This window comes from Sitodiplosis mosellana, unplaced genomic scaffold (assembly GCF_009176505.1).
Source record: "Sitodiplosis mosellana isolate CC-2019 unplaced genomic scaffold, AAFC_SMos_1.0 Smas_scaffold_6165, whole genome shotgun sequence".
In the NCBI taxonomy this organism is placed as follows: domain Eukaryota; kingdom Metazoa; phylum Arthropoda; class Insecta; order Diptera; family Cecidomyiidae; genus Sitodiplosis; species Sitodiplosis mosellana.
In genome coordinates this window covers 2,283,396-2,307,332 of record NW_022601406.1, presented here as the reverse complement: position 1 = coordinate 2,307,332, position 23,937 = coordinate 2,283,396, and the positions used below count along the sequence as shown (strand labels likewise).

Here is a 23,937-nt window from a genome sequence, read left to right as displayed (position 1 = left end):
AAAAAAAAAAGAACAGTAGCTTTCGCTTTCCCAGAAGAAACACTGTCTTCAGCTGGATCCCGTTCAAAAAAAACGCTTGAAAAAAATGACGCCTTTGATAAATACCCTTGAATTACCCAGTGATTAAATGACACGGAGACGTGCGAGAGAGGAAAAGAAAATAATGATAATCGACGAAAAATCGTTTTGAGTCAAAGTGACTTTAATGTTATAGCTGTTTTAGATTGACTTATACTTAGAAGTTTGTGGTGTTTCGCTATGAACGCGTGGTGAAATTTTAATGAAGCTATTGTAAGTTGGTGGAAAGTTTGTCTTTCTAATTTATGCGATTAATGGATGTCTATATGTTCGGTTCGGCTGCTAAGTTTGATTCCTCTGCTCCTTTCCATTTGGCCTCGATTTTAGTCATGTACCTTTTAAACGTATAATTTTTTTTTGTCGTCGCTTTGTTGACCGTTCGCCTGTTTCCTTAACCGATAGATACGAATCAATTTTCAGTAAAGTTAAGAAATGCCATAGTGACAATTCGCTCATTAAAACCATATACACCCAGCGACTGCTTTTTTCCCTATGTTATCTTCTAATGCCCGTGGCACGGTTCGACCCCGACCGTACAAACGATCAACGCAACGCGATTATTTATTAAAAGCATGTTTTCAAATAAAAATGTACGGACTTCATCATGAATAAATTAAGGGCGGTCACACTAAATGTGCCAATATGTGTGTATGTTTAAACGTACATTATGTGTGCACTTTCATGCACGAATTCTCTCTCTCTCTCTATCTGTCTCGAAAGCACTTTAAACGGCTCCGTTTTATCATTACTCACATGAGAGAAGACGAATACACACACTCATAATTTCATATTCCGATGTTCATTTTTATGTGAATCATTAATGAACTTCGATTGATTCATGTAGAAAATGAAGAAATCGAGCGACGATCGAAATGCATGGCAGAGCCACTGCTGTTGTTGTTATTCAAACTGCTTTGTAGGTGGTAAGGAAGCTTTGATGTTTTGATACTTTTTGCACAAAAGCACTTAAATCATCTGGAGGTTTTTGCACTTAGCGTGCCAGTTTAGTTTTCCATGTGCTTCTCACTGGTTTGAATCGCGCGTTTATTTAAACGTGCTTCTTGTTGTGTATTTTTCGAAACTAGCAGACGTGACTTTATAACGCTTATTAATACGCTGTCGTGCCTATGTGAATCATGTGTTTTTTTTTTAATTGAAAAGCACTTTTTTTTGTCGTAAAATCTGAAAATTACTAATTAAAATAATAATAATGGACCGACAACGAAAAAAAAGACGACTTGTTTTCAGAATAGAATTCAAACTCATTAACACCACTATCAATATATTCATACGACAATTTTCAGCGCCGCGAATTAATTGGATCAACCATTCTCAGTTCAATAGTTAATTAATGTCAATTCTTTTGGTGCAATAGTAATCTGTCGTGTTTTCATCACTTTCACACTTCGTTGTTCTCAGCAACGAAACGAAAGAGAAAAAAAATCAACACTTCTCAGCCTAAATAAGTCAAGTGATACAAGTACATTTTCGTTCACGCCAATTAAAAACAATATTTCGAAATAATCATATGTGTGAAAACATTGGAAAAGGAAAAGACAAATGAAAACGGAATTAAGTTTTACTTGACTGTTATCAATTGAAGTGTGACAACACACACACACACACACACACACACAGTATTTCTCTCCATGCATTAGAAGAAACGATATGCACACTCAAATCGAGTGAGCCGTCATCTCGCGCTCTCATGTGAATTTTTGGTATATGGTTGAGAAAAAGGCCGCGTATTGCTACCGATCAAAATGTGTCACAACTATCTACGGAACTGAATCGAGAATTTCCCTTTAACTCGGTGCTGTGGTTCACACACAGCCAGAGCTGTGTTCACTTATGAGACACAAACAAGCAATCGCCAAGCCAATGTCCATATCAGCCATAGATCATGTATGCATTTTTAGACTCTTTTTTCCGACTTATGAATATTTATTAACATCCTGTATGTTGTTGTTTGCGTGTCGCGTAAGCAACAAGCACAAATGCACTGGCCGCACCACAATACTCTCTACCGTGTACTACTTATAGTTCACATTCAATGCATTTTCTTTGGGCAAAAATTGAATGCGTTTCGTTCACATAATACAAATTCATATTGGGAAGTTATCGTCGCACTGCAAATTGTCACAATTATCAGAGAAACAGCCGATGTGGTTTATGACCTAACATTTTTTTTTTCACAAATAATTGTCTTTAATCCAAAGATTATTGGTTTCATTCTTTTGATATTTGGCATTTTTCACTGGAACAAAATGGTTATTTTGCAGACAATTGCTGCTTTGGTCATTTTTCCGTGCACCGAAGCATCGAAGCGCAAATCTCAATCAAAAGTGATACAAAAAGCAAAAGCGGAGATGAGGTTAAAATCAAAGACGCATGAAATGAAACCACACGAAAAAAGCATCGAATAAATGCTCTGAAATTAATCGTCTTCGGCAACCAAATGCAAATGAACGGAATCGAAGTTGGTTTTCATGTTGTATTAATTAAGTGAGTGGATCACATTGCATGTACGATTCACTTTACGTTTCCGGGCGATTGTGCAGCACTTATACACATCCACACTATGCACACATCCAACATGATTGGAAGAAAGAGATGTGAAATAAAAAGAGTGCAGCCAAGAGTAGCAGCCACAACAGCATCGGTGCTCATTTTCTTGTTTCTAAACGCAAATCCATGTTGACAGTCAACCAGTTTCCATTGAACCGAATCTCAGCGCATACACAAGTCTCTCTGATCTGGCTGATGTGAGCCAGATCGTTATCGATAGACATTCCGGTGGCCGAAATGCACTTTATGTCAAAAAGGAACACGATGCAATCGGTTTTACAAGTGCGCGCACTCGTTGTGTATGCGAGAGTATCGTAAAGAGAGCGAACAAAAATCTCCACAGTTTTGTTCCTTAACAAGTGCTTCCGGACAAATAGGGTTAAATTCGTGTTGTGTTCTTTTTTTCTTCCTCTCTCTCTCTCTCGTGCTCGGTTCAAAGTTATTGTGTTTATTAGTTCGAAACTAATAACAATATTAACAACAATAATGCATACAAAATTATTTTACATGAGAGATACGACAGCGACCAAATCGACGACGATGACGACAATTCTATGTGGTGTACGAGAGATGATTACAATCATCTTAATAAGTCCTGATCCGATTGTGTGATTCATACTCTCGCTCTCTCTCTCTGCTCCAATATCGTGCAATGTCACACACTGATTATGTTATGCCATTGCGGTATCATTTTTCGTAGTTCCTTTGTTGCCGTTTTCTTGTTGTGTTGCCGAGTTGCACAATGCGAAAGAGGAACAACAACAACAAAAAAACGAGTCATTTTAAGACTTCGTCATATCCATCTCAAATCTCACTCGTGTGACTAACTGTATTGAGCGAGTGTGTGTTTTTACAAGAGAAAACCGTCTTGACAGAAAACGCAAATCAACCGGGATGATGACGAGAACAAGACAAAGGAAACACCATCGCAGTCAGTGTATGGAGAAGAGAAAAAAATGAATAAATATACGAATAAAACTAATAAGAAATGACACCAAATTAATCAACACAACAACGAGCGAGAGAGATTGTGCAAAAATGCGAGAAACAGAAGAACGAGAACGAAAAGAAAAAGAAATCTGTAAACGAGGAAGTCGTTCAACCGCCGTGACGATTTCCTATGCACATGCATTTCAGTCAGCTCGGCTGGTGTCGGTGTGTGTGTGTGTATTCGATGCCTGTACACGCTCATATCATTTAACTTCTTTTGCATATATCCTTTTGTGTGCGTTTTTGCGAAAAACGACAACAAAACAAACGACACAGCAACACAGAACAATAGCTCATCTTCTCATGTGATAATCATCATCCACAACATTAAAGAAAGTTGATATGAGCAATAAGAAACGGAACACGACTTTTCGATATATATGGCATGCGTTTAATTTTATACTGCTCTCAATGAACGTCTATCGTGTGGTGCCCGAGAGAAAGAGAAAATGTGTGTGAGTGTTTCACAGTGGTTTTCTTGATCTTTGCTTAATTTGCATCGAGAAATTGCCAATTCAACTCATATCCTACATATGAGCATATATCCTATATGGCCGACATTGATAGCAAAACTTTCACATGCGAGAGATAAATTATGTTATGCATTTTCTCGTCTTCTCTCTGTATATTTCTCTCTCTCTCTCTCTCTATCTATCTCTCACGATAATTTTCTCAACGTTTTCCAATTTCTCAGCCACATATCCGTTTTGATACGATTTTATCTTCCATGTTTCAATCTGAAGTAGAATCGAATCTTGTTCATAATTCACTCAGTGCAGAGACTCACATTCTTCGTTTGATATTCGATGTGATATGAAAATGTTTGTGTGCCTGTGCATGTCAATTCGAAAAAAAAGAAAAATGCCATTGACAATTTACAATATAAGTGTTTGTGTATTGTGGGTGCCTATGCATAATTTAACTACCTGTGTGCAACTCATTCTCATAATTAACTCATTGATTGTGTACACTGTTGTTTCATTGCAGCGGCAGTGAAAACAACAGAAAAGGCATTTCGCCTGACTTTAACACATTTCAATAGACACACACACACGGTTGGAATTGTACGGCAAACCGAATTTTATTTCCATTCAAACACAGCAAAAGAATCAAGAGTAAAGGAACAGAAAGAAAAGTGACTAAAACATAAAATTCCAGCTAGATTGAAGGAAGGACCGTATTCATAATCGTCTCCCTCCGCCAATAATTTGAATAAAAATATTTTGAACCACAAAAAAAAATAGGTATGAAAAACGACAATACACACAATATTCAAAAACAAAAGGAAATAACCAATTTCGTTCCGTTCCCTTAACTATTTTTTTTCTCTTCCTTCTCCCGCTCACTCTGTGTGTTGCGTCGCATTTTGTTGTTGTTCACTCAACTCACTGTGCTCTGTGTTCAGTAAACACTCTTTTTTTTCGTTCATTCGTCTTATTTTTTCTTTCTGTTCAATTTTTATTGTTGATTTCTCTGTGTATTTCCCTCTGCCGTTTGCTTTTTTATTTCTCTGTGCTCTAAGTTGTTCCTGTCTGTATACGTATGTGCAGTGCGCTATTGCCTCTTCTGAATGTAATTACTTGACCGTATGTCATATTCATTCTCCCTCTCTCTCTCTCTCTCTCTCTCTCTCTCTCTCTCTCTCTCTCTCTCATTCCAATGAATGTCCCTACTACTAATGTATGCATTTACGTAGATATGTCAGTTGGATAAGTGATGGAAGCGAAGCGACCGAACAGAAAAATCGTTCACATTTGTTGATAGGGTGCGATATGGTCATAGACAAAATACGATGATCGAAAAGTCGGTTTTTGAACCAAAAAAAAAAAACAACTATTTCTTGTTGTTCGAGACAAATTTTGCCAATGAACTACAGAGAGAAAAAAACAATATGGGAACAAAATGATCATTGAGAAAACATTACAATTTAGTTTGCCCTTGACCATTCGCGGTTACGTAAATTCAATTAAATGAGAAACGAAATGAAAAAAAAAAATAAAAACAACAACAACGACCGAAAACAACTAGCAAGCATTCCGACGAACAGAGAGAAGGTAGCATATGTGCATAGCCATGCAATGGAACCAAAATGAGAGTGGAATTTTCGTTTTCGAACGAACCGAGTCAACACACTCTAACTAAACAACGGTTTGGTGCCATATTCTAGATTACCTTTTTTACCGACGCTTTATTTTGTGTAATTTTTTGTTTCGTTTCGTACACACAACAACGGCTTTTTTTCTACTTCTATCGCGTATTGCAACACATATCCGAACAATCGCGCGCACCCGAAACACTTCCAATTGCATACCTTTTTGAACCGTTTTCCGTTGAGTTTTGTTATTAACGAACGAACTATATGCTCGCGTTGTCGTTGCTGTTGCTACTTTGTTGAATGTGTGTGGGGGGATATTCACTGGAACTGAGGGAATTTCGTTACATCAACATATTTAAAGGCTTCTAAATTAAATCCCAAAATACTCTAAATTGCAATGCAATAAGGATTGAACTATCTATCTTGATCATGCAATAAATTAGAACTATGTCTTGAGTTTATAATCAAATTATCAAATACCAATTATGAATTAACAAGCAATTTAATCCGTTTGGCTATCAATCACATATTATAAATGATTATGGTCAAATGAGGCCGACAGCGTTCGCTCACTCGCTTTCGAATCAATTGATTAAATTCTTGATTTTCATTCAGCAAACAAACTGCTTCGATCCATTCTTAAGCAGCCAATGACTCCTTCATCGTCGTCGAGTCGTCGTCATTGTTGTTGCCGTATACCATTCAATTGTTGTTACCATTTTGGCCTGAAGCACTATTTAATTTCACCCGTAATTATGTTATTTAAGGTGATTTTGACAGTTGAGATGATGGACATAATGGGTGCATTATGTTGAGAATTTTATCTTTCTGATTTGTCAATTTAATTTGAAATGTAGCAGTGGCACCAAGCGTTGTGTGAGACTAATGACTGGTGTGCGAGTGGACACTGGCTCGCTCGCACGCACCATACACACCAATCTCAAAGTATATATTGTCTAAAGCCATAATCGAATTCTCTATTGGATAATTTATGCATATTTAATGAACAAAGACAGAGTGTGTGACGTATGAAGCGACCGGTGTGTGTATGCGTCCCATTCTTATGTCCTCAACTGAAGACCTATATTTTGGATTGTCCAACAAAACATCGCATATCGGATACACACACACACACACACACACACACACACACGCGCGGTTTGAGTTCTTGGTCTTAATCGACTTGAAAACACACAAACACACTCGATCAATATGTGTATTCTGGTTGACATGTGGATGACCAATGTTTCAAGTAATTTTCCAAAATACAACACACAAGATTAATTCATAATATTTCTAAGAATCGCCATTAAACTATTAGTGTTTACACAGTCGCTCGCTCGCTCACTCCGTCTCTCGCATACACATACACAAAAGGATGTCATTGTCCAGTCGGTCGCATCAAAACGATTACATATTCATTGTTCATAATTCGGTGAAACCGAAAGGGATTTCAAAATGCCACTAATCAATTAAGGCCGTGTTGTCGATTTGAACTTAAAATTGCTTTTATCGAATCTTTGCCGTTTTCTTATTCAGGTTAATTAAACGAAACACTTTCTTTTCCTCCCGATTTCTCTCTCTCTCTCTCTCTCTCTCTCTCTCTCTCTCTCATGCGTTCCATCACTTTTGCACTACATCCGTCGATTGTGTTTCAAAATGTGTGCCGATGTGTTTGGCCAGTAGAATGTCAATAAAGAGGTGAAAGTGACGTTTACAATGTGAAATCAATCCCTTGTGTTTTCATTAGCAAAGTGCTGCTGCATCTTTTCTTCTCACTCAGAAATTCACTCACTCACACGTGCGACACACACACACACACACACTTGGATAAATTGAGGTCAATCGATTATTGGTGTCGTCAGAATAATTAAATTCAGATTTGTCCATGGCTTAAACGATGTTGATCTGATTAAGTTTCATTTGGATATTCCTTGAAATTGACATGTGTGTGCAAAAACGCCCCCAATGTGTTGTTGCTACTCTTGTTTTTCTGTCTACGTTCGTTTTATGGTCAGAACATCAAACGAGAATGAAGTGATATATAAATATGATGCAGTGTGTGTTCTAATATGTAAGAAGGCCAAGCAAAGATTAGACGGTCTAGCGGTAACTCTTTTAAGTGTGAAAAAGTAATGAACCTGAAGTGATAAAATGGAACGTTTTATCGCATTTTACCTCTTGAGCCACTGCTTAAAGCGTTGTTTATAAATAAATGGCAGCTTATTTATAAATTCACAAAACCAACTCCATAAAAATCACTGCACGCACAGAGGGACGAGCGACATACACACACACAGGGAGAGAGAGAGAGAGAAAGACATACACACAGAGTCAGTGAGTCTCAATGGTGAACGATGAAGAGTGAATCGGTTGGTGTTGAGAAGTGAAAGTTTCGGTCAAGCGGAAGATCTTTCGAAAATTGAATTTCTTGTAGTTCATCGGAACGGACACTCTTCAAAAGGATTTATTCATTAGGCCGCATCAAAATAACTATATGTTTGTCTCTCGGTGAAGACAAAAACTAGCCAACATTATTCTCGGTTGCTTTTCGTGTTTAGATATATGGAAGATGTGTTCGCTGCTGTGCGAGACATGTGCATGGCGACACAATGTGTATAAAATGCGGTGGGTGCCACAATCAACACAACCATTGCATTTGCATGTCTATCGATTTTGTGTGTCTAAATTTGACCACGCAAGAAAATCGTTACACATATATTCCGCCAAAGTGCATTCGGATTCAATTCAGTGAATTTCTTAAAGAAAAACCTCTTTCCACCTGGTTAAATGCGGAACTATCGAAATTTATACACATACGCATACAACAGCGCCCAATGTACATAATTAGCTAGTGGTTATGCTAAGAGATGTGAACACACGATAATAGTCGTCGAATCAATTGTGTGTCCCTTTAAATTCTTTCAACGACATGTGAAATACTGTTCCATTGATTAGGAACTAATGACAACAACAAAAAACTATATGGTACATGCATACGTGTATATTCCACGCTTCCTTAGGTTGTAACGTATATTTTCTTTTGTTTGTGAAGAAGGAGTAATCAGCGGCCCATAACGTGCACTACCGGTTGAATGATCGACACAAATGCGTGATACACACTCACTTGAGAATCAGCGAGCGAGAGAGAGACAGACAGAGAGAGAGAGAGAGAGAGAGAGAGAAATTTCCGTTGAAACTATTATGCGTCGTTTTCTTTCTTTCTTCCAATTCTATTACTCGTTCGTCTTTCATTCACGCACCTACCGCAAGTTTACAACATATTAAAGTGTTGCGAGTTAAAGATAAAGTAAATTCGATAAGAAGACCAGAGAATCGAAACGAAAAAAAAAGCAACTCAAAGAACCATAGCCCACATGCTTTTTCTTCGTGTGAGCGCGCGCGCGCACGAGTAAGCGACAGCAAGAGCTCATATTCAGCAAATATGCTATTATTTTTCCATTTTTTTTCTCGCTTTATACACATTTCCTATATATCCACCGCTGTTCCGAGATCATTTCATTCAATCGCACACGCAGCATGTCCCTTTCACGATTTTAAATACCATACACATTCGCATACGTATAATTTTTATTTCAAAATGAAATATAGAAGAGAAAAAAAAACGATGAAATAAATATGAGAATATTTCATTTTAAACATATAGCCGTGTGCGCTATGCACCCAAGACCTAAGTCTATTTCTTCTTCGATTCCTTTCAATTCATGTGTATGCGTCCTTTTCACTTCTTGTTTACTACGGCGATGTCTTTGAACAGCTGTACGCGCGCAAACAGATGGAACGATCGAAAACCTTAAGGTTTCCTTTATTGTGAGTGTGTGTCGATGACTTTTGTTACCTATTGTTTATGTTGCATATGACAAAGACGGCAAACGTCTTATGAACGATTTCTTAAGGTTCTTTCTTTCTTGAGGTAATCATTTAAATTGCTTAATGGTATGGCACGAATTGCTTGCGTACGATTCGAGTTGTTTTTTATATTTCTTTTTTTGTTTTGTTTGAAATAACGGTCGTTGTGCGCGGCATCGGAATATTGTTTACACTTTCAAGATGTATTTAATTCGAATGCCATATGACGAGTTGCAAATAAAGAAGAGGCATAAGGAGAAGAACTAGAAGAAAAAAAAAATTAAAGATAAACGCTGAAGAAATCAATTTCATTTCGATTTGGATAACATTTCGAAATCACCAACCAGATTGCATTTTACGAATTGAAATTGTAGAAATTCGAAATGAAAAATACGTTGATCTATTGCTGTTATTCTAAGAGGAACACACGAAAAGCAATTCTGAAACGGGAAAAAAATGTTTCTAGTACACATACAATTGCAAATGCATCGTTAGTACCGCGAACATACCGATCGTATGTGTGTTTGTGTGTGATGATGAGGATGAGAGTGAGAGAAAGAATGGTGAGAAGGAGAGCAGAGAAGGAACGAATGTGCACGATGTTTAGTTTTTATTCGTATGTTCCGAACTCCTTTGCTGCCACTTCTCCAGCTTGCCGATCGCAACGAAAGAAAAGTGAACGAAGCACACGAGTGCAGCAAGCGAAACCCAACACGAAAAACTTCTACCGAAAGTTACGAAACGACGAACGAAAATGAATGTAAAGAGAATGTGTATATATGTATGGATGAATATATGTGTGTGCAACTGTGGGTATGCACACGGCGTACATATGCCCCGGTTTTTTTCTCTGTGTATTACGAATACGCGAAGCGTTTCCGCGCCGCGCGCGTGTGTGTGCGTAGATGTAGTTGTATTAAGCATTGTTTCTATTCGATTTTCTTGTTTCTCATACTGTTCGTTTTTTTGTCCCTTCTCTCTCTCTCTATTTCTTTCTTCCTCCTGCCCGCTGCTGCTGTTGGTGCTGTTGGTGCTACATTTTATAGGTCGATGCTATGGAAGGGGAATCATAGAAATATTGCTTAAGAGTGGGGAATGATTCGTTAGCAGTCGAGAAGAGAAGGCACATTCGCATGTAACGACAACGATTTAAAAATACACACTACTTTTTTTTTCGTATATCGTCTTGTACTTTCTGGGAAAATCAGTATAGGGAAAAAAAGCACGAAACACGAAAAAAAATTCTCCCACTTTAATGGGCTTAACACAAACAAAGTCTGGTGATTCTTATGATGTCATCAGAGGAGGACGCAGACAGTTTCGGTTTGTACGGAGATAAGTTACTAAAGAAAGCAAAACGAGCCAGACAGCGTGTAGACGCGGGTGAACCAAGAAATAGTTATTCATCGATTCCGAATTTTAGTTCAAGACCTTCACTCATGAGCGGCGGTCTGTACGGGGCTATTTATAGCCAAAATCAACAACAACACAATTTCGGTTTATTTAATTCAAGCGGTTACGGAACGTCAACGTCAAAAATGTTAAACGAATTATTAGCAAGACAAGTCAAACAAGCCCAAGATGCTGGTGGTCCTGAAACAAATATGATGCTCTCACCGATGGAAGGCGCATCAAATTCGGATGGTAGCAAACACGGTTTTGAAACAACATCACCAATTATTCGGCGACAAAGTAGCGGTGGTGTCGATTTGGATGATACAACCGTACAAGCAAATGACTTGGAAAAATTGCATATGTTACGAAATATTTTGCAAGGAAAAAAGGAACTAATGGCATTACACGATCATGAATTAAGAGCGGCCGCTGCTGCATCGGCGGCCAGCATGAATAATTCGATCGAACGGGCATCGCCGGACAACAATAATAGCATAAGCAAAAATAACAACACGAACAGTAACAACAATATTGTGAAACAAGAAGTGAATATCAAAAGTGAGTAAAAACAAACAACAAAAAAGAAATAACAAACCCAAAATTTTTTTGCAAAAAAAAAATCGAGTTCAATTTGAAAAGATGAAAAAAATGATAATTTTGAAAAAAAAAAGAATAAAAATTTGAAAATTGCGCTAAAATTGATTGGCTGTTGAAAAAATTAGTTGAATTTGTATCAAATTAAAATCGAATTGATCACAGTGTCGTTTGCACAACAAAGTGTGTATTTTCTGGTTTTTTGTGGTTTTTTGTGTGTTTTTGTGACGAAGATGTGCGAAATTAATCGACGGTTATTAGTACGATCCATAATTTTTTTTCGCTCTTTTTAAAACAGTTGAAATTTATGGAGGCTACAAATGCCCGTACGATCAATTGAAGTGTTTCGTTTTCTTTACATCGCACAAACAAACAAAAAATATATTCAAATTTCCATACACATTTTGCTGTGCACGATCGATTGTGAACGATTTGTGGATGAGAAGAAAAACCGAGCGGAAATTTTTTAAAACAAATTGGTTTTGTTCTTTGTGCATTTTTTTCTAGGTGAAACATTAGGAAATGGTGGAAGTGATGCGAACGATACTAGTGAAATAAATGTTAACAATAGAGTGAACTCAATGTCGAATCAAATGAATGATGATGTGTCACGGCATATGGACAATGGTGAAGATATGTCGGATAATCGACAAGACAACGCTATTTCTGGCGATTTAAATAAAGCACTCAACGACAATATGATTGATGAAGAAATGATCTGTTTGAATTCGCGTTCCGATTCGGAGAATTCGATGCCATCATCGCCCGGTTCCGATATGATCGGTTCCAAAGATGATATGGACATTGAAATGCATTTGGATAAAAATAATGTGTCGCCAATTCCGCAGAGCCTAAAAAATGAACCGGTTGCAATGGATATGAAACGTGCTCGTGTCGAAAATATTGTGAATACAATGCGATCCAGTCCGATACTTCCATCGCAACAACATCCCCAGGTGAATGGATGTAAAAAGCGAAAATTGTACCAGCCACAGCAGCACGATGCCGAACGTTATTCGGGTTTGAATTTCAATTTAGGGCTACAGGGATTGATGTTCGGTGATGGTGACGATGATGAGGATGACGAACAGCCGCCCGTGCAACAGAAACGCGTCGAAAAGAGTGCACTGGAATCGGAATTGCGGTCATTGCAAGAGAAATTGGCCGAAATGCAACAAAAGTATGTGCAATTGTGTACGATTGTGAATGAACATTCAGAGGTGCCCGAGTTATCGCAAGAGATTGATGACGGCAATAGCGATACATTTGAGCCAATTGAAAATAAGAAGGAAACACCGGAGAAACAACCAATCCAGCGTCATTCGGTGTCTTCGTCGCCGACCATATCACCGATGAAAGATTTATCGTTAAATTCCAAAGTGTCGAACGCATCGAATATGATGCTGTCGCAAGTGATGGGCAAAATGATTTCATCAAAACTGCACAATCCCGCTCAATTGGCACCAAACTTTAATGGGACACATCCGCTGCTGCAGCACATTAACATGACCCACAATTCGCATGAGCACGCACTCCAGCAAATGCAGCACAATCAACAGCAACAGCAGAATGCATTGAACCAGGCGGCCATGTACTTTGGTGCGATGAATCCGAAATTTTTCCTCGAACAAGAGGTGCGCAACAGCAAAGAATCCGCCGAACAGCAAAAGCAACAGTCACAGCAACGTGACAGTGTGGCGCAACAACTGGAACGTGAACGTCAACAGCAACAGAATTCAAATCAAACAGCCGGCCATTCGTCGTCACAACTGAAACAGGCACAGATGCAGCAACAGGAACGTGAGCGTCCCATGCAAAATTCAAATCAAAGCCAAACACATTCGCCCCAGCAAAAGGAGTGTTCACAATCGCAACGAACACAAGAGCAATCGTCAAATGCACATGGGCAACCGTCACAGGTCGCAATGCAGGCGCAACAACAGCAAAATTCATTGTCTCTCATCACGAAAATGAGCACATCGGATTTGAGCGAGCGTCTGAATATCGGACGATCGAACTCCAGTTCGGTGGGACCGGTGTCCGGCACCGATTTGGAAGGTTTGGCCGATGTGCTGAAAAGCGAGATCACGGCATCACTATCGAATTTAGTTGATTCGATTGTTACAAGGTTCGTGCACCAAAGACGGTTTCTAAATAAACAATCGGAAGCAGCCGCTGCCGCGGCCGAACAACTAAACAAGGATCTTATGATGGCAACACAACTACTTGATCGTAAATCGCCTCGCACGAAAGTCGCTGATCGATCGTCCAACGTACAAACAGGTAACGCGCACATTTTGACTAATTCAAATCCAAGTAGTTTAATGCACACACAATTAAACGGTCCACGTTTAAATGGCAACGCGTTCACAACGCACACGATGACCATGCCTACGATGAATATGAATGGGCCAGGACCAACATTGAGTGACAGTAGCACTAACAATACAAACAATCTAAATGCAATAAATTTACCTCCTGTTCATGTCCATCAAACCCCAACAGCGGCTATGTTTCAAACGCCAAAGCCACCGCAAGTGATAAATCCGGTAGCGGCCGCCGCACTCTACAATTCAATGAATGTGCTTGGCGGTCAAGTGAATCAATTCTGTATGCCGGAATCACGTGATACAAATCCAGAGCAAAACGAAGCCCTTAGTTTGGTAGTACAACCGAAAAAGAAGCGACACAAGGTCACTGACACACGAATCACACCACGCACCGTTAGCCGAATCCTTGCACAGGATGGCATTGGACCCGCGGCAAATCAACAACAAATCGAATCGAACACAAACGCAAACATGAACAACAACAATAACAACAACAGCACGAACGGCAAGGGATCGATTGCATCAGGTAAATTCATATGTACGTTTTACTCACTTACTTCATTTTTGCTCTTCCCTTTTCTCTGGCGTTCGCCGGCGAATTGCAATTTACTAAAACATTTTTCGACAATCATTCGCAATTCACATGTGCAGTGATGAATACATCGACGACGACGCCATCAGAAAGCCCATCACCGCGATCATCATATCATGGACCACCTCCATCATCAATGCTACAAGTACGTATATCAATTAGCGAATCAACACATTTCCGTGTGCCAGTGTCACATCACATTGTATGTCTGATTTTAATGGCCATTTGATTTGGGTTTTTTTTCTCTCTCTCTCTCTCTCTCTCTCTCTCTGTTTTTCTTGTGCATTCGGCAGGCGTTATCAACCTCTGTTGCAATACCAAATCCATCATTACACGAATCACAAGTGTTCTCGCCGTACAGTCCATTCTTCAATCATCATAACGGGCCACATGCACCGCAACAGGCTCAAGTCCATCATCTCAAAATGCCAGCCAGCCCACCCGGTTTTGCTGGTATGATGGATCCACGTGATTCGCCGCCACTACCTCATCCACCAACGATGTTGCATCCAGCTTTACTAGTACCACCACCACAAGGTTAGCACAAATCAAACACAATCATTCCATATTATTACTCTTTACCAAGAAATTCCTTCTGAGTAATGCAATCTCATCTGAAATCTCATTAAAACATTTTCAAATTCGTATTGTTTTTACTCATTGTACAAACGATTCGCTTTCTCTTTCGTTTCAGATTATGCTCATATTCGAGCAGCTATGGATAATAATGACCGGAACTCGGATTGTAATTCAGCTGACATCAGTTTTGATGGACTTCAACCTACTATATCCTTTTCAAATGACAGGTAATACCTGAACAAGAATGCGAAAGATGTTTTTTAGATACTTACATTATCTGCTTTAAAATCAAAGGCACAATCCGACACATACAAAAAAAAACAACAACCACTCGATTGACGCCTAAAATGCAATGCACTTTGATTCGCAGTTTTGTTTGTACTCTTAACATCTTTCACCTCTTTTGTCTTGTCTCTTTGTTTTTGATCCCATCACAAACTCACACACACACACACACACACACACCCACATTCATACACCAAATACGTACAAACCCGCAAATCCAAAACAGACAATGTCGCCAAAATAGCGCAAATGTGATACATAATGGAAAACATATTGTAAGACCATGTTATCAAACAAACGAAAAGGACTTGTGGTGTGCGGCTGCCAGTGTTCATTTGGCTAGAGAAAAGAAATGCACAATTTCGTTCTCGATTCAAATCGAGCTGCATTTTTCATTTGCTCCAATTTGATGTAATATAAACCTGCCAGCCAATGCTAAATAACACATCATGTTTTTTATTATTAATTCTATTTGTTTTCGCGTTCTCGGATCGGTTTGCCAATTGCTACTGTTTCTGAAAATCGACAGTTTTTGTCTTAATTGTTATCTATTAAAGTCGAATGTAATGCACACTGCCTTGTGTGTATCGATCCGTGCACTCGTTCGTTTCATTCGTTCGCTTGCTCGCTCGCACGCGGCTACTCAACAGATTCAATGCAATAATGCTCATGATTATCCATCTCTTTTTCAATCAAATTCCAAAAATACACACCGATACCGAACGCTAAATGAGTGCTTTGTTAAAGAGAAATTCGCTAAGGTTCCCTTCGATCATATAACATTTCCTTATCGAAAAACGGGCCCGCCACTCTCTATCTCTCTCATAAATTGGCTATTTAATCATATGCAAAGGTAAAAAGTAAAAGCAAAACAACACTGAAGCAATATTCACTCGAAATTGAATTATTAACGAGCAAGGTAGAACAAAAAATAACCGAGTGAGTCGAAGCAAGCACACAAGCCGAACTAATAAATTGATAATATTGCAGCATTGAGTGCAAAATACACAAATAGCGATTATTTCGAAATTGAAAATCCAAATCGATATCAAAGAAGGCAGAGAGCGAGCGAGACGAAGAGTTAGCATATAGAGCATATCATTCGAATCAAAGCCCATTTAATATCAGTTACCAACCGATGTACAATATTCCCATTTCCATTACAATTCCTTTTGAATCACTTGTATAGATTCTTTTGGGTATTTTTTCGTGTTGCTGCTGCTGCTGGTGTTGCTTTTTTTTCTGTAAATGTTGTACTTGTGCAATATGCATTACAACCACAACTTCCTATGAACTAATTAAGTCGCTGCTCGGCAGTAGTACGTATCACACCAATACTCAAGTGTCGATAAAACGCAATCGTATAAGAGATGTGCAAATCAAGTTGTTGTTGTTCTTTTTTTTCGCTGTGCCTTTGAACACAAAAGTGGGGGGAGAGATAGAGAGAGAGAGAGAGATAGAGAGAGAGAGAGAAAGCGAAAAAGAGAGACAAAAATGAGCAAAGCGAAAAGGGCAAAACAACCAAGCGATTTCGATAAATCCAGATGGATAAAATCACAGAGAATATATAAAAAGCAAGAAATTGAAGCCAAATGAACGTTAAAGTCTCGATACACGTATGCCATACATATCTATGTGTAACTGATGCAATTCGGATTTTCTACGTGGAAATCAAAAACCTCTTTTTCGTTGCCTGTCGACGGAAATTCATACGATTCAGCTGAGAAGTTTACATTTAATCGTCTTAATGCGCTGCGACATCAAAATTGGCTTATACCAATTTAAATCTTTGCTACTTTTGCAGCAAACGAACCAATAACCAAAAAGAAAATCCTTCCTAAGACACAAAACACACATTTCATTTCCATTCCATTCCATTTTCGGTTCCATCCCTTTTGTTTTGCCATTTAAAAAAAAAACAATATTGTCGCACAATTCAAATTTGTTAAAATGAAACATTATTTATTCTATTTTTGGCTAACTGACCATGAACTGCGCTCTGACTGTTTATGTGTGCGTGTGTTTCGCTACTCACTCATATTTGTGTGTGTCTAAAACTCAATCGCGAACACGATCAAAAATAAAATTTCGTGCAAAACAAATTTCAATTGTGCGTGTGCGTGAACGTAAAAAAAAAAATAACCGAAAAAAAACTGAAAAAAAACCAAATAAAAAACAAACACCAAAATAAAAACAATAAACAAAATCACCTTATAGAAAAAGAGATAAAAATGACAAACCCAAAAAAATCAAACAATTTATTAGAAAACAACAAATGCTTTCCTTGACTTCCGTGAACTCGTCAACATTGACTCCGATGCATCTGCGTAAAGCGAAACTGATGTTCTTCTGGGTGCGATATCCCAGTTCGGCCGTGCTCAAAATGTACTTCCCAGACATCAAATTCAACAAAAACAATACGGCCCAGCTGGTCAAATGGTTTTCAAATTTTCGGTAAGTACCACAACACACACATCAATTCACATTTCTGCCTTTAGACTAGTATGTAAGAGAGGTAGGCGTTTTTTTTATTCGATTTTTCAAACATTAATCAAGGGAATCAGACCGTTATTAAATATTGATAAGAGTATCAAATCGAAACGTTCGAAAATCATATTATAATGTTTATAATAGAGTAGAAAAATGTCATCCGAAACAATTATTGAAGAAAATCAGATTAATCCACCATAAACCAGCTCAAATCTCAAGCGACAACACCGAGAAAAAAAAAACAACGATTGGAAACTTTCGAATGCACATCAATTATCATAATTATTATTTTGATATCTTCATGTGACACCCTTTGGTGGAATAATGAAAAGACAAGAGAATAGAAAGCAATGAAAAAAAAAACGGAGAACGCGACTAGTTCAATCAGAAATTGAATATGTGTCGTCGTCGTCGTCGTTGTCGGCATAAATTCACCTTCACTTCCGAAATGCGGTGTTTCTGTGATTGCTTTGGCATGAAAAAAAAACACACATACCGACGTCGTCGACGACGACAAAGATAAGGGCAAAATTGGATTAGAGAAAAAAGAAAAACGAATCTAACTTCGGTTTTAATGATAGAAGAAAATGGTCAAATGACGCGAATAAAAACCGTTGCATGCATTGAAAATTAAGCACAGGAAATGGGCATGCAATGAGTTAGTAGGTGATTTTTTTCCCCCCCCTCTCTCTCTCTCTATTCGGGCTATTCTAAAACACAAACAGAAAACACAGCCGACTATGAACAGAGAGAAAAAAATCATTGTAGTCTATTAAAAGAAATAAAAGACATAAAGGCAACTTTATGACAGTCGCGAGGAAAAATTGAACACAACGATTATAATAATTTAGATTGGCCATATAATTATCTCTCTCAAAAAATATTATTTACACCCATTTCAATGCGGCCAAAGCCGTAAATACACTTATGTCGGTGTGTGTATATGGAATGGTTTTTATCGTATTTAATTATTTTCGTGAAAAAAATGCCACCACCAACAACAACAACAACAACACAAGCGAATCAAGCGACAACGGTCGCGTCATGTATCTGTGTACCGAACGCCTTTTCCAATGAAACGGATACACAAATGTGAATTTGAAAAAAAAACAAGAACGACTACGAATAAATGAACAAAGAGACGACAACAATGACAAAAATCTGCAAAAAGATTATCGTTATGCGACATACATGTGGACTAATTGAACTAAAGAAATAATACGAATGCAATAACATTGAGCTTAAGTGAACGCTTACGTGTCTCTCATTCGATCGAGAAACAACAACAACGACACAACGATATTACGCCCTCATATCGAACACTTCAATTTGATTTTTCCACATGTGCGCCTTTTTTTTCCAATCCTTCGGCTTCATTTCTCGGCCGTAATATTGTTCTATAATAAACAAAACTCACCAATAGAGTTTATTATCTTTTGATTGACGAAAGCATAACTCGCTCGCTCGCCTGCTCAGTCATTACAATATGTGCGCCAAATTATCCGAAATAACGAATGCATCACGAATATTACTTCAATCGAGCGCAATGAGCGCTGTTTTTTTTCTGTTGGTCTTTGTGTGTCGCGCGCGCGTTGTATTCTATTTTCAAAGTGCTTATTTCTTATCTATGTCTTGTTTGAATATATATCCAAAAGAGCAGCGCAAACATGCAAGCAAATGGTCGTCCAACAATAATAATAATAATAATAATAATAACGAAAAAAAAGATCGACGTATTTTTTTTCCATATATTATCATTTAGCTATTCTAACGTACAGGTGGCTGACGAATGAATACTACTCGTTATCGCATATCATTGATCTCAATTACTCGAAAAAATATTATTACATTTTTTTACCGTTTCATTGTAGCTTGCGCTAGATAACTCACACTTTTTGTACATATCTTGGGCCCGAAAGCACGCACACGAGAAATTCTCGCTAAAGTGTATTTGTATGTGCACGGCGATGTTGTTGTTCGATACAAGATAGTTAGAGAGAGAGAGAGAGAGAGAGTAAGAGTGAGAGGAAAATGTTATTACAAACTACGATATGTGATAAGTAGAGGCGAGCAGCGCACCGTTGAGCCGCGATTGTTATTTATTGTGAGGGTGACATATGTTGCGTGTCTAGCCAATCAACGGCGGTAATGTTTGGTTTCCTTGAAAGGCGTTACTATAGGAAATAGACTCCTTCCGACATGCAATTCATATATCGTATGGGCATTAGGCGCATTTCTAAGCGCGACTCTATTCAAAATCACACATACACTTTTGCCACAGTTGCGAAACTGTTGTAGTAAACTTGTCTTGGTTCAACTCCTTAGCTGCCACACACATTCGAAATCAATTGGAATTTTCCAACGCAATTATACATCAATTAATATTCCAGTTACAATCAATTTTCACAAATAAACAACCCCTTTTTCGGCCCGTTAACAAACCATTTCCTTCACATGATCGCACTCTTAGAATGTGTCTGAAAAATGATTGTGTCTTGATTGTGTCCAGTGTCCATAGAAATGATTCATTCTTTGATTCGATTTGAATTTCAAATGTCATTTGCTTTGGTAATTCGCATACAGCATGCGGAGACAATCTAATTCAATCAACATTCGTTCAATTCAATGGGAAAAATTCATTTAAATCTTGCAAAATTGCGGCCAAGACATATTCACTCCGGTTTGATGTTTTTTTTTCTCTCTTCCGGAGACACTCTCCGATTGACAGATGCCCCCTTACCGTGCGTAAACCGTATGAGCGAGTGTGAGAACCGAAATTATTGGCGCGAATTGGTCGAATCTTTGATTGTTGACGACCATCTGGTTAAATTTTTGTTCATTTAAAAGTAATTTTTGTTTGCATCGAAAATCATCTAGGGTTGTCGCTTCTTTTTTCGGCCATCAAACATCAATATAGGGGCTAGATATCTTTGTAGTTGTCCACCACTCACTTTGCCATTCACTTTTTTTTTTGCATCAATCAATTTCTTTTGCAGTATTCAGCACAAAGTAGAGCACGTTTTGGTTCGTCGTATATATGAAATTTGGTCTTTGTGCTGATGCTGTATATAGAGATTGACTTTGTTTTAAAATGAAAAGAAGAATCAATACGGTTGTAGAAGAGAAAAATCCTTAGCGATGAGAGGTGAATGAAAATCTCGATGGTTTTTTGCGGAAAAGCTCAATTTCTTCGTCGAAACGAAACTTTTCCGCCGAAATTGAGTGGCTATGCAAATATGTCAAGATTTTCATCTTTTGTGTGATCGCACACGTCTTAAAACGAACCATATCATTATATTGTCAGAGGCAACATGCAAAATGAATACCAAAAACTATAATTAAATGTAAACTCATACATGGCAAAAATCGACAAAATCTCTTGAAGATCAAGAATAAGTAATAAAAAAAAAACGGTTGATGTTTGACGAGAAAAGGAAATGACTGACATTCAACACACGTAAAAGCAACGAAGAATCAAGTGAAGACGAAGTAGAAGAAAGAAAAAAAAGAGTATAGTGCAAAAGGATTTCGTTTTTTGAAATTTCTTTTGTGTCAATAAGCCAAATGTGGCAACAGTTGTCACACACACACATACACACAATAGACCAAACACGTTGCATTCGAACATTTCGTTCGGTATTCCTTCTCCGTGTGCAAATGAATTGTGTATCGTAGTCGTCGTGTTTTTTTTCTTCTTCTTCTTCAGTTTGGTTCGGTTCAACTTTGCGTTTTCATCATAATGTACACAATTGTTTCATTAACTAGCGTTCACAAAATGTAACCTCGATTAGTTTTTGTTTGCCAAGGGACCGATGATTGTCTTGAGCATTAGCGTAAGATGTATGAAAGAATGGCCATATATCGCATAAGAAATTTTCATAAGAAAGCCAAAGACGCAAAGCAAAACCGAAACCGAAACAATGCAAGCGAACGAGAGAGGGATAGAGAATAGGAGAGGGAAAAACGTTCTCTCGTCCGATTATCTTAGCATATCTCGGCAAATGTTATCGTTTTACCTTTTAAAAGTGCCTCGTGAAATCGTGCATCGGAACGCAGCATAATATTCATAAGAAAAAACCAGTACACTTCTGGCCCTGACTCTGCTCTGAAAAATTAAAGGGCGAAACATAAGGGAAAGCGAGAGCAAGAAACAGAAAAAGCCAAAACGACGAAGAGAATGAAAAGTATATACACACGCATAGGGAACGGTAAATTACATAGCCGATGAATAAAAGGTGTACACATTCTCTACTATTGACAAACACACACAGAGAGAGAGACAGAGAGAGAGAGAGAGAGAGAGCGACATAAGAATAGGTCGTTTGCGTTGTTGTGATCGTTACCGTTGCCACAAGAAGAAGAAGTTGCAGCAGCAGCAGTGGAAAAAAGAAATTAAGCGAAGGGAACTAAGGAACTGGCAGAACAATAGACAGCGAACGACTTAAGAATAAGGAATAGTATGGGTATATGCATGCAGCAGTTTGGGTAAACAGTAGTTTACGCTTGTGTGTGAACTATGCAATTGTGTGATCATAAAGTCTTGGTGCGTAAAATAAATGTGTGCGCGCGCGCGTGCACTCGCTCGTACAATATGCCAGCATAGCGTAAATGGCATTTTCCGAGGGGTTAAGATTATCGAAGCATAGCAGCAAAAGGAATGCCAGAAAAAACCGTTACAAAATTTATTATTGTTATGTGCGTTTTTTTTTCCTTCTCTTCTACTTCTTTCGTGTGTCTTATGCTCTTTAAACAGTTTTTTTTCGCTCGCTCTCCACTCTCTCGTTGCCATTATTTTGTGGGAAAAAAAACAACGGCTTAGAAATCAAATGACAGTTGCGCGCTATCAATTTAATACACTTTTTTTCTTCGATTAATTTACGCGCCAAAATTTCGACAATGTTTTCTTCTTTCCTCACGGGCTTTGATTGCAAAGCAAGATTTCATTCCATTGAGATGGATTTTATATGATCTTTCTGCGGAAGAAGCAAAAAACCGAGTTTCTAGCATGATAAATTCCGTTCGATGACTAATTTGTGTTGAACCAACGGCGTTGACTCTTTTTTTTTTTCTCTTTTTCGAGATCACCACCAAAAGGAAAATGATTGCGACTCGGTATATTTAGCCGAGTATCATCGTTGCAGATATTAACATGTGTGTTTTTTTTAAATCTGGTTTTGATTCGTTTTATAATTAGTGCTGAAAATTGCATAGAAGATTGTTTTTAATTGGCACTTCTTGTTGATGGCAAAACAAAAGACATGCAAATCCCAAGAGTTGTGTATGTGTGGCATTGTCATGAAGTGAGCGCCAATCCATAATTCAACAGCACTTTCTTTTTTCGGCATTTTCTGATGCATGCGCTTGAATTGAATGCCTTTATTTAGATTCTTCGCCACTCGCGTTTTCATATTCGCCACTCCAAGGATGCAAATCACACATTCACACATGCGACAAACCAATTGAAATTGAACATAATTTCTGTTTTCAAATGTGGAGAGCGAGAGAGCGAGAGAGCGAGAGAGAAAAAAAAGGGTTGTACGATTTTGTACACCGAAATGAACGAGTTGAATGATGATCTCAATTCTGGATGAATAATTTCGAATGGGTCGAATGAAAGAAATGGCATTCCATGCGACAAGATAAATTGATAAGCTGGAGTTTTTGAAGCGCAGACTTGAACAATTCACCTTTTTTTCCATGGTTAATTCAGTTATCACACAACTCTTAGGCTAATGAGTGTTAGCGCTACTGTTTCGTTGATGCTGAAGACAAGAAAATTCCGTATAAAAACCGCAGCCATTTGATTTTTCCCACAACAAACAACAAACAAATCACAAACCCAGTGTGTTTTTGCGAAAATAACAACAAATTGGTTCTTTTTCATGCCAATCTAAGCATTTTTGCCGCTCAAATACTCACGAATGCCCAGCCAACACACCGACAACACAGCAAACGAGCATTTGATAAGTGAGCAAATGTGAGCAACAAGAGAAAATTATAATTGGCATACGGGGAGAATAGATCTAATTAAGTAATTCATTTAATGGTAATGCATTTGCTCGAGAGCGCCC

At 38.2% G+C, this 23,937-nt stretch overlaps 1 protein-coding gene across 16 annotated transcripts in view; it reads left to right on the top strand.

The window, feature by feature from the left end:
- The window catches only part of LOC129574874 (homeobox protein prospero), a 144,314-nt gene that overhangs the window by 112,841 nt on the left and 7,536 nt on the right, over positions 1-23,937 (top strand). For 3 of the 16 annotated variants that reach the window (XM_055457418.1, XM_055457417.1, XM_055457419.1), the window contains 7 exons: positions 10,648-11,554; positions 12,098-13,873; positions 14,096-14,446; positions 14,572-14,657; positions 14,806-15,049; positions 15,207-15,318; positions 17,594-17,830. In XM_055457418.1, the coding sequence (XP_055313393.1) occupies positions 10,891-11,554; positions 12,098-13,873; positions 14,096-14,446; positions 14,572-14,657; positions 14,806-15,049; positions 15,207-15,318; positions 17,594-17,830 (3,470 nt within the window). In that variant the 5' untranslated portion in view covers positions 10,648-10,890. Of the gene's footprint in view, positions 1-10,647; positions 11,555-12,097; positions 14,459-14,571; positions 14,658-14,805; positions 15,050-15,206; positions 15,319-17,593; positions 17,831-23,937 lie in introns of all 16 variants that reach the window. The other 13 variants (XM_055457422.1, XM_055457421.1, XM_055457423.1 and 10 more) reach the window with 6 other exon arrangements.